Genomic DNA, 16,451 nt, shown 5'->3' with positions numbered 1-16,451 from the left:
CCTGCCCTGCCATCAGAAGCTGGAAATACTTTTTTTGTTATGTTGCACAATCCTTTCCATGCAGGAACTGCCTCTGAATTCCCACATAGCTCCTTGTGTGGGGTTCTGCTCTGATGTACAGCAGATATATCCGAAATACATCACGTGTGGATTGTATGTATTTTTATGGATTTGCTAGCAGGATGAAGGACCTGCTCCCTGTGACCCTGCAAGTTAGGAATAAGGGATGGGGTTTTTTCCCCACAAATATACTTTACTAGTTATAATATTGTGATCAGAGCTCACTTTTCAGAATATTCTAGGCAATTTTTATGAGTTAGTAAAAATCACCAGATCTTCTCTCTAAAATAAAGAAATTGCCAATAAGTGCCCAAGAATCTGGTGCAAATAGTCAGCCTGAGGCTTCTTTACTCACTGCTTTTGTTGTATGTCTTTCATTGAGATACTCTTACTGGATAAAGCCTTAGGTAAATTTTTTGAGTCATAATCCCCTTAATATCCGAAGCTGTTATGGGAGAGAACATGAAAAGCTAAGAAAGCAATAATTTCAGAAATTGGTTTCTTTATGGATTTTCTATTAACTTTTCCCTGGCAATCATGCTCATTAATTTGGTAGGCTCCCCTTTTTAACACACAACACACACAAAATCACAGAAAGTTTATATAAATTGTTATAGGGGGTCACTTACACTGTGTTTGTTGCCAATATAAATAATTTAGAAAAATAATTATTTTTATTGAAGAGTACATTTTACACTAACATAATGATTTTTTTACAATTTTACTCACCCTTTTTTGTGATGAGGCAATTAATCTTTTTGGGCAAATGATTACAAAAATATTAATCTGCTGAGAATTTTAGAAATAGAACAGCTTTTATGTCCAGGCTGCTAAAATGTAATGGAAATTTCATAATATTAATTTTAGCTGTTTTATGTGAAGGGATCATACAAAATAACTTTCTCACCAGGCCAAGCCCTAAGCGCATCTGGTTCTGTTTGGTGCCTGGGGTATTACATCTGGGGTATATTTATATTTGCTGTGCAAAGAGGAAAATATGGGCCAGTCTTGCCCTGTATTTTCTACCTATATTTTCCTTGGAGCCAGAGTCCAACTTTTAATGTTCCCTCTACCAAGAGAAAATAAAACATAAGACTGTACAAGCCCATGGCTGAGTTTCTTTGCATGCTTAACATCAGTGGCAGGACACAATAGAAACACCTTTCTTCCAGCAAAAGTACGTGGATTAGAAGCCACTTCAAAGCTGAAGAGGTGAGCATGAGTAGCCTGTTCTCCTGCCAACACAGTCCATAACTGCCAGTCAAAGATTAAACCACTAAGCCCTCAATTTCAAGATCACACTTTAAAGAAAATAGAAGGAAGTGCCTTCAAGGATGAAAGTGCTGAGCAATGCCAATGCATGATGCATCTGAATGGCAGGAATTTATGTTTCTTGCTGCCCAAATACCTTATGAGAACTGGGCTCTGCTCACCCAGCTTTCTGCCTGTATGGTGTTAGTGACATCTTTGTCACAGCAGAAAGAACAAGCACTAGAACAATCTACTGAATTAAAAAAAAAAAAAAAAAAAGAAAGAAAAGACTACCAAAAGTTATCTTTCTTTAAAATACTGTAGCATCCTTTCCAGACATACCTCTATATAGCTGAACATAGAGTTTGCCAAAAAATATTCTCTTGTGCATATTTGAAAATAATTCATGGATTTCATTACACTTTTATGCTTTTATGGCTAAAGCCAGATAGAGTAGAGTCTGGTGGTTTTAAAACATAGATACCTTATGTTCTCCTTTTTCATCACCTCATTTGTATTCTTTATTTCTGCTAGCAAGTTCTTTCATTACCCTGCATGATACTTATTTAGTATTGCCAGGGCTATTTTCCCTTGTTTTCTCTTTGTCTGTTTTGTTTTGTTTCTTCCAAATTTGATTTGTGAATTACTCGAAAAGAAAAGCACTAATGCTATTTTAGGTGATTTCCAGTGTCCCCTGTCTGTATTTTATTTTATTTTCAGATTGCTGTGTCATAACTCTGTGCCACTAATTCTAGAGTTCCCTAAAATGTGGATATAGTACTTTACAAATACAAAAAGTCCTCCTCTCCTCAAGGCATGATTTGAAAGTAAGCTTACTGACTCAAGGAAAATTCCCTTTACAGTCAGCACAAACTTCGGCAATTCTCATCAGGCCTGAGGTGTGCAGTCATACATGTTTTTTTCTTTCAAAATATTCCCTGCTCTTTTCCAATCTGCAAAGACAATATGGAGATTAGGTTTCCATCTCATCTCATCCAGTAGCACCATGAAAATCAGTTGCATGGTTGCTACTATTGGGTGTGGACAGACATATATGAAATCTAGATATTCCCATTGTCAGCCTCCTTATTTGAAGAGACCACAATGGCAAAAATGGAAAACAAATTACAAACCAGTAATTTTGCAGAACATTTTGGTGATTACAGAAAAGCATTTTGTAATCATCCCAAGGCACTACTAGCTGTCCATCAAGGACATCAGTAATTCAAAGCAGTCATAAGATTTTTCTGTGCATAAATAATCCATAATAATGGTGACATATGGCAATTCCCATTTATCATTGATGAAAATGGCACTGAAAGTTAGTTATAATCATTGCTTCTGAAGCACTCCAAGCATAATAGATTTGTGGAAACAAATATGAAAAAAACAGTGGCAGAACATGTGATAAATAAATCCCATTAGGTCTGATAATACGACACAGGCAGGGAGGAAACCCACTGGGAGATCTGCAAGTCAGTAAAGAAAAATACACATTCACAATATTAATTACAACAGTCAGTGCTTTACAGGTTCTAAAACAACTTCCCTCTTGCCGCAAGTGGATAGATAGATAAGGCTTGCTAGCAATGGAATGAATTAGAACGTAATTAAGACTGACAACTGAGCTGTATAAAAATAGATGAGCACATGTAAACATTTTTTCTAGTAATTGATGAGGTGAGAAACAATGGCTTTTCTGCTGAATAAATAATTTGTCACACTGTAGGACAGACGCTCCTGTAGGTGTAATAACTTGTTAGTGAGGTAGAACTCATTAATATTGTGTGGTGCAGTCGACACGCTGGAGGGAAGGGATGCCATCCAGAGGGACCCTGACATGCTTGGGAGGTGTCACTCAACATGAGCTGGAAATGTGCATCACAGCCCAGAAAGCCAACCAAATCCTGGGCTGCATCCAAGGGAACATGGCCAGCAGGTCAAAGGAGGTGATTCTCCCCCTCTGCTCTGCTCTGCTCTGGTGAGTCCTCACCTGCAGTGCTGCATCCAGATCTGGGGACCCCAACATAAGAAGGACATAGAACAGCTGGAGCAAGTCCAGAGAGGTAATGAAGTTGAAAATATGACTGGAGAACCTGCCCTACAAAGACAGGCTGAAAAATTTGGGGCTGTTCAGCTCAGAGACGAGAAGGCTGCACGGAGAGCTCATAGCAACCTTCCATTATCTGAGGGGCCCTACAGGGAAGCAGGAGAGGGACTCTTTGTCAGGAACTGCAGTGACAGGACAAGAGGGAAGGGGTATAACTTAGAAAGAGGGGAATTTTAATTTAGATATTAGGAAGAAATCCTTTACACTTGGGGTGGTGAGGCACTGGAACAGGTGGCCCAGACAGGTTGTGTATGCCAAACCCTGGAGCTGTTCAAGGCCAGGTTGGATACAGCTTTGAGCAACCTGGTCTAGTAGGAGGTGTCCCTGCTCATGGCAGGTGGGTTGGGACCAGATGGTCTTTAGGGTTGCTGCCAACACTTAACATTCTATGATTCTGTGATTTGCAATACATATTCTAGTTGCCCTATGTATGCTTAACTAATTTCAAAATGTGAATTAGATGAGATCACATATTTTTCAATGTGTCTGTTTTAGGGCTTTACCATTTTCAGAGGCAGAGGAGGGCTGAGTGCCACTCAGCTGCAAGTGTCTCCTGCCTATTGCCTTCTTCCCAGTGCTGGGAGGGTGTGTTTTCAGCATAGTCACTCAAGCAGCCTGGCATCCTTGCTGCTTGTGAAGAACATGGTCTGCCTTCTCCTTTGCTCCACAGAGAAGCAGGCTGTGTGCCATTAGTACCTCATTTAGTTTAAATTCCCATAGCAGGATACAGCTAATGGTTTATGGTGAAATACAGTGGCATGGCATGGCCTTAATGTCATAATTATCCATAAAGAACTGACAGAGATCTTTTAATGTCTCCAAAGAAGTCAAGGGACAAGTAATTTGTAAGTTCTGCTGAATAAGTAAAATGAACCTTAAAATTAACTTACTATGTAAGTCCAGTAGTGTTTCTGCAAATCTTTCTGCTAATAAAACCTAGCAGTAACAGAGGTTTATCCTTGACTTTAACTGGGTGTACAGTTTGGCCAAATTCTGAAGAGAGGCAGAGGTTTCCTGCTATTATGTGATGAGGAAGAGAGGATGCCGTGTTCAGGGGGTCCCAAAGCCTATAGCAATCCACTGTTTGATCAGAGGCACAGGTTCCCTGTGGCCAATCAATCAGGTGCCCACATGAATAAGCTGCTGTTGAAGTCAGCGAGGCAAATGTCCTCACTGGAACCCTTGTCGTAGCAGTCCCCTGGGAGTATAGAAATTCTCAGCAGCTAAATAAGTTTGAGGAAGGCTGGAACCTGTGGTGCCTCCCATTACACAGCTGCTTGAAGGAGAAGAGCATTTATTGCTCACCGAGGCGGGGGCTTAGCAGAAGCCTCTTGTTCTGGGTGCAAAGCAAGTGTTCTTCATGACCTCCCAGGGAGGGGATAGCTCCTGAATTAGGAAGAGGAAAAGAAAGTGTTACTGACAGGTAAGAGTACCTTTTACTTGAGACTTTCAAATTGGTCTTTATAGGGTAATACTTCTCTGGAATAACTGTTTCTCTGCAAGTGATCTTGTGTCCTATCAAAGCTATGTTTAGGTCATCTGCAGCTGTTATTGCCATGAATATGGGATTGCTGTGTCTATCATGCAACTTCAACTTCCTCTGCACGCTGCATGCCTGTCTCTTTTGGCTGAGCCTACTGTTAACATTTCAAAGAGTTGAGCAGCTTCCAGTACCCTCCGTCTGTGAGTATTGTGGTCATCCCAAATTATGCCAGTACATTTTTAGACAGCATTTGACAGTCCTGTACATTGTGAGTTTTTCTCATGTTAGCATGAAATACACAAACCTGCTTACACTTAATCTTAGAAAATTTTTTCCCAGTTTGTTCAGATAAATGTCTTTGGCTCAGCAGCAAATCCATTTGCTTGCAAGGCTGGAGCTCTGTGTTTTAGCCCCTTTTATTACTAAATTTTGTGTGTGTTGGTTAGTGGGAAGTTTTGTCAGCACTGCATTTAAGTGTGTTTGGTTAGCAAAGCTCAGGCCTGATGCGTCAAGCTGGTCGAATGTCAGTTCCAAATTTGAGGGCAAAGTGGTCACACACAATATTCAAACAATGTGTGGTATACATTGCAAAAAAAATATTGATGGGCACGACTCCATAGAGTAAAGGCTAGTGCTGTAAAAGGCCTCCAGAAAATAGGAGTTGCTGTACACAATGTTTTTTATTGTAGACTACAAAAAGAATGACTGGTTTTCTTGCTGAATTTGAAGATCGATGCTGTATGTGGAGCATTTATATCCCTGCTAGAAATGAGAATGCACAGCTCAAGTCCACTCAAAGTAAGTGTACAATGAGGATCCAGCTGAGGATTGCATCTGGGATCAAATAGGTGGAAAATATCAACCAACTGAACGTAGACATTGGAGATGTTTACTAGGTAATTATTGGAAATAACTGCTTTCCCAGAGATAGCTCTTCAGGTCTTAAGGTTAAGGCACCAATGCAGTCATTCCTGGAGCAGATCTCAAAATGGTTTCTTCCCATTGGGTGGAATCACTAAATTTAAGGCCTGCTCCAAACCCTCCCGAAGCTATTGGAAGGCTTCCCATGGATTTCAATTTGTAGGCAATAAATATGAGCCTTTTAAAGCTTTTAATAATAACTCCTTCACGCAAAGAAAAACAAAATCTCATTCCAAATATTTAGATTGCTAAAGAAAGGCATGTAGTATTTTCCACAGTATTTTATGGAGACACAGGTCAGCATGGAGGAAAATGTTCACGCCTGTTTTTCCATAGGATGTTCAAAGAAATCCTGCAAAATTACTCTTTTCCATGAGATAGGAACAGCCAGTGTTTACATAGGCTAATGATTAAGAAATCTGCTGGAAAGAACGGAGAAAATATTATTTTTTTGGGGGGACAGTATTTTATATTAAAAATATTCAGGTGTGAGAATCTTACATCTTTGAGAATTCCTTGAATGAGGGAGTATCAGCAGTCAGAAGCAGACGTTTCTTTTATGTTTGAGTATTAGGTCTATGTTGATGAAGCCAACCCTGTGACTGAAGATCTGCTTGCAAGGGGCTGTTGGATTGGGCCCAGAGGCTCTCAATACTCGACAAGTGCTCTGATGGTTCCCAGGGATGGGCAGCAATGAGCTACAGCTCGCTCTGAAATAGCAGGGGCAGCTTCCTGCCCTGCGCTGCATCTTCTGGAGACTTGTGGACACGCAGCGTGAGAGTGGTGTGATTGATGTTGCTGAAATGGGAGTCCTGAGGAACTCAATATTACACTCATTTGTATTATGTCACATTGATATGGAGAAGCGTTAAAATAAGTGACTTCTAAAGTGTTTGCTGATGGTGCTGCTGATTTAAGTGGGATTATAGCCCATTAAACACCCGATGTATGACTGTCTTTGGCCATTTTACAGATACAGCCTCTGGCTTTAAATGCTTGAGACTTATACCCATTTGTTACGGTGAGTAATTTTTTTAGACTTTTTAGAGAGTGGCTGTGGGAGCAGTTTTTGGTTTCTCTTGGTAAATCCTTTTCTAGGATTTGTCTTCATGCTCTTCACCTCAGTGTGAACAACTGACCCATGGATAGTGTCACAGGTGACAGATGACTGGGAAATAGGGGAGTTAGCCCACGGCAAAGATAGCAAGGATAATTTCAGGCTTTTTAGTGGCAGAAAGCACAGTTGAAGCAGCATTTCTGATGTATCTATCAGACAGAAATGGAAGAAGGCGGTGCGCAGGCGGCGCGTGCGATAGGAGAGCAGCTAGCATCCCTGCCTCCCAGATCCCACCTAGTTAACTCCTTGCAGCAGCACACCCGGGCTGCCGAGCACCGGGTTAAAGTCAGGCCGAGCCGGGGAGGACGGAACCGCCTGGCCCTTCAGCCCCGCGCCGTTCCCCGGCGAGGGCCGAGGTGTCCCCGCTTGTCCCCCCTCTCCTCCTAATTCGGTGACATTTCGGACAGTTCAAAAGTTCACGGGGAGTCTCGGGCGAGGCGACCGGGTTGTGGGGCCGGAGCGGGGACCGCCGGCAGGTCCAGCCTCGCCGGCGGGGTTGGCCGGTGCCTTCTCCTCCTCCCTCTGTCCCTCCCCTCTCCTCGCTTGTTTCCAGGCGAGACCTTGCTCTCCTGGAGAGAAGAGCAGGTACCGCTCTGCCTCCCCCGGCTCCCCTTCCACCTTCCCCCGGGCGCCCGGCAGCATCTGCCCAGCGGGCGGCGGGCGCGGAGGGGGCGCAGCCCCGGCGGGCCGGGAGCGGCGCGGAGCTGCTGCCCCCCCGCCGGCGGGGGGCGCGGAAGGGGCGCGGAAGGGCGGGGGGGGGCGAGCAGCGGTGCGGCTTCTCGCCGCCCCACAAAAGGCACCGCCGGGCTCGGGCTGCTCCGCACGCCCGGCGCACCGGAGCGCGCACGGACACGCACACACACACACGGGCGCTCAGGCACGCACGGACACACGGACACACTCGCACGCACTCGCACACACGAAGCGCCGCGATGTGCGATGCGCGATGCGCGACGTGAGGCACCTCGCACGCCGCGGGGCCGGGGAGAGCCGGCGGGATCCGCGTTGCCAGCCCGCCCGCCCCTGCCGCTCCCTCTCCTCCAGACCCATCCATCAGCCTCTTCCTATCGGTCTGCTCCTGCCTTTCTTTTCTTTTCCTTTTTTTTTTTTTTGAATTTTTTTTTTGAATTTGCTCTAACTGTATCTATCCAAGCATAGAAAAAATGCCTGCCCGTGGAGCGAGGAGAGGGCACCGGGTCGGTAAATAAGAAGTGAGTACGAGCACAATGGCGTGCCTCCCCGCTCCCAGCCCTGCGGATGCTGCATGCGCCCCTGCTTCCCCCGCACCGGACACCGGGATGCTCCCCGCGGCGGCCCGGGGCTCCTTTGTACCTTGCCTGGCTCCTCTCCCCTCCCTTCCCGGCCCCGCTCCCGCCGCGCCCCGGCTCCGCCGCCGGCCGCCTCGCCCCCGCGCCGCTCCCCGCGGCGGAGCATCCCAGCTGGCGGCAGCTCCGCGGGGGCTACCGGGGCTGCACCCCGCGGGGGCGGCGGCGGCCCCGGCGCGTTGCACCGGCCGCGGCGCGGGGGCGGCGGAGCGGCGGTGCCGGTGCCCGCTCCTTTGTTCGCCGCCGGCGGCCGCGGCGGGTCGGCGCTGCTCCGGGCGGGCTCGGCGGCCCCGGCCGCGCCGAGAGCGCTCCCCGGCACCGGCCCTGGGGATCGGGAGGGCTCGGGGGCTGCCGCAGGAGAGGAGGCGGCGGCGGGAAAGGGGCTCCCCCGGCAAGGTGCGGGACGGGGGGGCCGTGCCCGAGCCGCCGGTGCCCGTGGGGCGGGGGCCGGAGCCGTGGGAGGCGTGACCGCGGCGCGCCTGGAGCGCCCGGCGCCCACCCCGCGGGATGCCAGGGGTGCCCCGGGTCCCCGCCCGGCCCCCCGGGGCTGCCGCTCTGCCCCTGAGCCCTTCTCCCGGAGCAGCGGCGTGTGCCCGAGCCCGGCGGGTTCCCGGGCGGCGACTCTGCCAAGTACCACCGCCTTCCCTGCAGGGACGCATCCCATCTCCGCCGTCCTGTGGGAGACTTTCCTCTCGATTTAGATCTGAGCTTTTCCCACCAGCGGGTGGAAGAGCTGTCGTGGCCATTTAAAATGTACTGGTCATTCAAAACAATTTAAATATAGCTTGTGTGGTTACTGCCGTGACCATCTTCCTGCAGGAGACCTTTATCTGGACTTGATGTGGAGGATTTTTTTTTAGTGCCCATGTAGTTACTGGTAGTCACATGAGTTATCCAAGTACTTGATTAACACACTCAGCCACTCTTTTCCTAACCCGGTGGGGTTTTTGTAGCTGTAAATAGAAGTACCTGCTGTAACAAATGCACGACTCTTCCAGTAAGCACACATGTGTTGTGTCGCTGTTTTCTGAAAGGTGTAATCAATAAACAATTAGCCTGTTAAGACCAGTATGATGAGCAATGTCTTATTTTTACGATTGTGTCTGGGGAGTTTAGAAGTGATCACACAGCTGTTCTCCGAGAGCATTTGTTGGAGCATAGGATAAAATAGCTGAAGGAGATGAGGTTTTGTATTTTCCTGATACTTCTGTAGTGCTGAGGTAGAACACAGCTGGAAGGCTGCTCAGCAGTGCTTGAGAGAACAGTGGACATAAAAAATCTCTGCAGCAAAATACTACCTTAGAGTAATTTAATGAAATGCAAGGATGTAGAGGAAGTATGCTTTTGGAAACTATTCCATATCATACGGTGACAGATGTAGAAAATGTTCCAAAAGTGCTTATACATGTAGGATGGACACTACTACTCAGAGCAACAGATCTGAGTAAGATTTGAGTTGTAAGGTGTTATGGGATTAAGAGAAAGATGAAGCAGTTTAAGAATTCCATTTAGAAGCAACAGAATTTGTGTAATCTCTTGACAAGAAGTTTAGTTAGTGAAATCTGAGTGGCACTGTGAACATTAACTTTCTTTTTCTATTTTTGCCAGTGGCGGCACCTGACTTGCTGGATCCCAAATCGGCCACTCAGAACTCCAAACCAAGATTATCATTTTCCACCAAGCCTACCGTGCTCGCTTCACGGGAGGAAAACGATTCAGCCATTAATGTTATGAAATGGAAGACAGTGTCAACAATTTTTCTGGTGGTAGTCGTGTATTTAATAATTGGAGCAACAGTATTTAAAGCCCTGGAGCAGCCTCATGAGACCTCCCAGAGAACCACCATTGTGATTCAGAAGCAGACGTTTGTATCTCAGCATTCCTGTGTGAATGCAACAGAGCTTGATGAACTGATTCAGGTAATCCATACCAAACCCCTCATCACCTTGCCTTAGAGGAACAAATGATACATGGCAGTGCTGCAGTGATAAGGGGCAAACCTCTATTGGCAGGGCTCTGTATTGGCCGAGCGATGTAAAAAGTGTTAGACCAGAAGCTGAGCATTTGCATTTTCATGCAAAGCATCATGGTTGAAAAGCTATTGCTATTTTTAAGTCCAGTATGCTTGGTAGAGGGCCTTTTCACTGAAGCCTCCCATTATGCTAATTAAATGATTATTCATCAGCAATATATATAATTAATAGTTCACAAAGGAATTGGTATATTGATTGTGCTTTACAAGTTCTGTCAATATTTGAAGTGCCTAATTCTGAGGAAGAAGCTACACCATCCATTGCCTTAAAGAACTCCTAATTTACTGTGATTTTATCAAGCTAGCGTTCCTTCCAGCTGTATGTTTCTTTATATTGATTTTGTTTTAAGTACAGGAAAGCACCATGGACTTCCTACTTTGATCTTAAATCTCAGTTTTCTCTGCTTCTTAAAGGCACATCCACAAATGATGTACATTGGTGTGTTCCTATTAACATGACTTTACCCTTGCAGGTCCCCTGCCTCAGAACCATGGTAGATACTTATTTGCAGTAGCACAGAACTAGATCTGGAGCCCCATAAATCCCCTTCCAACTTAACTCCCATGTTCTTATGAATATCCAGTGGCACTAGAGGGAATAGCAGAGGGCTGCCAAATCACATCTGTTCTGGGCATGGGACAATGAAATGGGAGACTCGAGTGAACAGTCAAGAGTTGGCAAGGATTGACTCCTTCCTTAGCAGTGGCCATGGGGCTATCTGACTCTACAGAGCCCTAGATGGGACAGGGAGAGCAGGAGAGGACGTTGGGCACCCAGACTGTGGCGAGCAGGAACTCTGGAGCATGCCAGATGCATGGGCAGAAAAAAATTCTGGAAGTGTTGTTTGTCAGCAGATATGGCTGGTTTTACCTCTCTAGACCAATCTGCATTGAGCATTAGCATGGACATGTTTTCTTTTTTCAGTTTTAAATATAGAGTTCTGATGTGCTGAGTTATTTTTATGGTACACTACTTCTGAATTTTAAAGGTAAGCTGGGAAAATGTCTTGTATTTTGTGATTTCTCCCCTGCCTTGTTGCTAAAACATATTCCAAAACTGCTACCCTTAAAATGCCTGTCAGACAGTTCCTCTCTCCACGAGTCCAATGAGGCATGCCTGAGGAGATGCTGCTGATAGTGATTTAGATGCTGTGTAATAACTGTGTTCCAGTGGTTTGACCAGCATAATGTGAGATAAGCTTTCAGAGAAATACACAAGCACATTCTGATGAAAAATAACTCTCTTAGCTACTATAAATATCCTCCTATGAAATTTTTAGGTCAGATACTGTACTTGTGAAGATAAGAAAAGAAATTTTGAAGCAATATTATCTTACATCATCTGTGAGATGGACCTTAAGGCAAAAACTGTTGAAGTTTGCTCTGGAGTACTTAGATATTTTAGTATTTATGATTCTCTGCCCAGAAGCACAGATTGATAATAAAAAACCACTTCATCAGCATTCAACTTCCATTTGATGTTCTGCGTAAAATAAATGAGTTTCAGTACGACCATCAGAGAACAGATAACCATATCAGCATCAGCTTCCATCTCCACTAATGATCTTGCCACAACCAGAAAAACACAGGCGTGTGAAGCATGGGGAGGTGACACAGCCTCCCACAGCACATGAATGAGAGAGAATTGTGGAAAGAGTTTGCTCTGCTTGCTGGTGGGGTAAATGGAAAACTTAATTTGCCCTTGATCCCCTCTGCTTCTCTGTAAAGAGCCCCATGATGTGGAGGTAGGAATGGGCTGTTCCACTCCTTCCACAGGAGCAGAGCTGGGGCACAGGGAGCATCTTTGGGTGCCTTGCTTTATGCAAAGTGTGAGTCAATGACATCAAGTCAATAACATTAAGGGTTGGGAAATTTTGTGTTCCCAAAGTAAAATGAAAAAGCAATGGTATAAGAGAGTCTCAAATTCATTTTTCCAGGTCTAGGCTACTATCTTACTCACTGGGCTTATATTTCTTCCCTAGTTGCCACTTTGCCACAAAAACTAAATTAGTGAAATTAATTTGTCTCCCTGGGATTGTGCCTGACTGCTATTACAATATAATGCAGTGTTTCTTCAGATTTTGTTGGATGTCTGTATGAATAAAAACAAATAGTGCGTGCAAGGAAAAAGTAAATGTTATTTAAGAATTCACTGAAAGCTATAAAACTGAAAATTAATATGTACTAGAGTAGAAGGGAGCTGGAATGATTAGTTTGTGTGAAGAAAATTACAGAGCTTATAGACTGTAATGTCTTCTTTAATCAAGAATTTACTTTGAGTCGAACTATAATGAAATTAATTGCAACTTTTCTTTTTGAACTTTGTGTTCTGGGAATCCAGATACTGTTTTGGTTCTTTCATGCTAGTCATTGCTGAAGTCATACCAAGCTTTTTCAATCTTCACAAACTTCTGATCTGGAGTTTAATCCTTACTCTGAAGCAGGCTTGACTACCCAAAAACTACCCTCAGGCAGTGCAATATGTGGTAGCTCATTCAGGTGAGCACCTCAGAGACCCTCGTTGGAGACAACAAATTCAGCTAAAAAAAAAAAAAAAAAAGCACAAGTGGAATGACAGTCCAGTTTCCAGCACCACCCAGGAGCTGTGGAGTTTCCAGGACCTTGGCTAAAATCTTCCTTTTGTCACAAAGCTGTTTAAAACAGTGTTGTGTGTTTCTATATATACATATAAGATAGAGATTTTTCCCTTCCTGTTTACCCAACCTTATTTTATCTCACCAATCCCCAGAACCTGTCCTGCTACAACAATATATACTGTTGCCAACTCTTCAGCAGGCCCAGGTTTATTCCCTGGGTTTTGAATTCCTGAAACTTTGTATTGTCACATTGATTGTGTGGCTCCTCTGGGTGTACTAGGTGAGAATTATACTTTTACAGACATCATATATTTTATATAGATGTAAAATATGGGGCAACAGAGAGCTGCTATGCAGCCTAGAAAATGTGCAAAGGTATTGGAATAGAGTGCTTTGAGGATGGCAGTGGGGTAAATTCAGCTGCCTCAGAAAAAGGACCTGTGTTTTCCTCATAACTTTTCAGCCCCATCCAGCAGCTTTATTCCTGTGCTGACAAAAAAACCCCCCAAAAAACCGCATGATCTTTATGACTTCTTCTGTCTCAGACTTCCATGGTCCAGCATTGCAAATCTTTCAGTCTAAAGCACTTCAGTTGTTGCCTCACTGTCACAGAATATACCTGAAATAAACAACAGCAATGCACAACCTTGAGAGGTATATCCAGGTACATAACGTGATATTTTGTGAGCACTTCCATTTAGTACCATATTAAAAATGTGCACAAGTCATGCAGAGTATATCTGTACACCCAAGAGACCAGTTTTTCCAGGCAATTCCAGCTCCTTTTGCTGTAGCCTGAAGCCAGCATTAACAACAGCATTAAGTGGATCACTGGATGCTGTCCCCAGTGGTGCTGAGGTGGGCAGTGCACAGCACTCAGGGGTGGTATATCTAAATTTACAACTAGAGAAATACCCCAGGAGGGAGTGTAAAAGTACAAACACTACCTGGGTGAGTAATGAGAATACAACAGAGCAGCAAGCTGTGCATGGTTTGATGTTAGACTTCACTTTTAAAAAGTTGCAGTTGGAAGGTCTTGCAAGGATCTCATTTGGTAACGGATGAGAAAGCATTGGATCGGTTATTTGTGATATCTAATATATTATAAAACAGCAGAAAGGAATGTGGCCAGGTTCTTTCCTACTTTTTCTTCTTTTGGAGAAGAGTTCTCTACAATTCATCATGAATGGTGGTTTGGTTTCCCTGTCTGTGCCTGCTCTCAACTTGGCCCTGCCATGCAATGCAAAGTGACTGTCAGGTGACAGAATAAAAGAGTAAATGTAGTTTAGGCTGTGTGGATTTAATGAATGTGTGATGAAGTATATAAACCTGATCTTCATTTACACTAAGGATTTTTTATGTCTTGCATCCAACAATTTTTCTCTCTCCACTGAGCTTTTTGTTGATAGAAGCTGATAGAAACCTGGGAGTAATCCAGCTATACACACAAATAACAATAAGCATTAAAGAATGAAATAATTCTCTAACTGGAGCTCTTGTATCTAATTATTTCAATCTAATTCTGTTTTTCTTTAGTTTGTTGACTGTTTCCTATAGCAAGCTTGCCACTAAGCATTTAAAATGTTAGAGAAATCCTCCAAACTCAGATGCACAAAATGTAATGCTAATAACTTTGAAAAAATTCCTGCTATGTTTATGCACCTGTGAATGGTAGCAAATGGTAAAGACACCTTAGGTTATGTTCTGGTGGCACTCATGTCCTCATGCAGTGCTGTGCAGCCATGAGACACTTGTGTCTTCCTTCATGGCATCTCCTGGGGTTGTCTCTGGGAACAGGTGAGCCTGACTGAATTTGATGCTCAGCAATGTCACAAAATTGTCATTACTGTCATTTCATACACCTCATTCTTTCTAGAGGATCCCAAATATCCTATGGAGGAAATAAGGTGCATGAAAAAACAGTCAATTTGCTTTCTCCTTGCCCAGAACTCATGTTGTGCCTAGGACATAGGGATGTGGCCAATATTTTGTGTTGTGGGATGTCTTGGCAACTAGAAGCAACTGTTTGTCCCATTGCCAAAGAAAAAAGATTATTAGGAAAAAAAAGAGAAAAACTTTTTATGTAAATACCACCTAATTATATAGTACTCAGTAGTTATTTGTTCACATTGACCTTTTTAAACCAAAATGGAAAAAAAAAAAATTCCTTTTAATATCCAAGCAAGTTGTTTAATGCATTATAAAAAAATAGAAATAAGAAAAAATTTAGTTCTATTATTTTATATAATTAAAATGTCCCAGCAAGCTGGTGTGAATTATTATAATTATTTTAGTGAGTTAATTCTGAAAATTAATAAAGTGTTTTCAAGTAAAGGTACAATGGAACATAAGTTAATAATAGAATATCGTTAATTTCCTGTTCCTTTAGCAGAAATATCCTTCAAATATATTTATTCTGAAACCCTAACAAGTGGAAAAAATAGTCTTACACTAAAAAGCACAATCTTTTAATGTGTTCCAAGTGCTATGTGTGGTAATTCTTGTCTTTATAAAACCTTCATTTTGAAATCTGAACAAGTTTGCGGAGTGCTGCACCAAGCTGTCTCAGCAGTAATACTTTTGTGGAGTTTTAAATCCAGCCCCTTTCAGAGCATGTGGCTTCTTCTGAAAACTGAATGCCCACAAAAATGTGCTTGCATTTAAAATAAACAAACACACCAAAAGAATTAGTGAGCCACCAGGATGAGCTGAACTGACCTGGATCCCACAATCTGATCTCCCTGGGTTCTGTGCAGGCTTGTGGCTGGCATGGGGAGAGCAGCTCTCTGTGCAGGGATCCAGAGTTGTGTGCCATGCCTGTTTTCATCTCACATTTGTGTCAGCTGCACTGCCCCTTTTATTTCCATTCATCTCTTAGTTTATGAATGAAACCAAGAATGGGATTTTTAAAAAAAATCTCCCTTGAGGACAAATGCTTTTTTTTCCCCTTTATCTCTCTCGAGGGAAGCCTGACATAATTATGAATGACATGGGAGCAGTGTTTCTTTCTTCAAACTGGCATCACCAGAAAGCCATCATGGCTTCTTCTGGGATTAATTTCTTGTAAAAATATTTTACTTTAAAGTGTGCATTTGCTGCGTTTCCATTTTTATAGCTGAAGGTAGGTAACTACATTAAGTTGCACCTCCCTCAGTAACTGATTCTGTCTCTTTCACAGGCTTCTTTACAATTTGCCATGTAGCCACAAGAAAATTATATTTGCCTGAAAACAGTTTTTCCGGTATATATTTTTAATTTCAGTCAGATAAGCTCTTTGATCCCTGATTATATAGAAAACTGTTAAAATAAAGAAGTGTAAATCCTTTTTCTTCAAGTGATTATAGGGTATTTGAGTATGCTGTATAATTTTTTAAGATAGGAAAACACAGAGATGCAAAGATCTCGTTTTCAGACAAATACTACATTTACTTAGACAAGTTTAACATTTATTAACTAAATCTATTAAGCTTGAAACAAATTTTGTTAATTCTTTGAATCACAGCATTTGTAGATGTTTTCAGTCCTGTGAGGTGTAGCTTACAAGTACTCTAAGCA

At 43.4% G+C, this 16,451-nt stretch overlaps 1 protein-coding gene across 1 annotated transcript in view; it reads left to right on the top strand.

Moving 5' to 3' along the window:
- Window positions 1–16,451, top strand: part of KCNK2 (potassium two pore domain channel subfamily K member 2) — a 108,283-nt gene that overhangs the window by 23,162 nt on the left and 68,670 nt on the right. Inside the window, exon 4 of the mRNA XM_058802032.1 lies at window positions 9,876–10,186. Within this exon, the coding sequence (XP_058658015.1) occupies window positions 9,876–10,186 (311 nt within the window). The remainder of the gene's footprint in view (window positions 1–9,875; window positions 10,187–16,451) is intronic.

This window comes from Ammospiza caudacuta, chromosome 3 (genome assembly GCF_027887145.1).
Source record: "Ammospiza caudacuta isolate bAmmCau1 chromosome 3, bAmmCau1.pri, whole genome shotgun sequence".
Classification (NCBI taxonomy): Eukaryota; Metazoa; Chordata; class Aves; order Passeriformes; family Passerellidae; genus Ammospiza; species Ammospiza caudacuta.
Note: the sequence above shows the minus strand (reverse complement) of the source record. Positions and strands in the feature narration are given on the sequence as shown.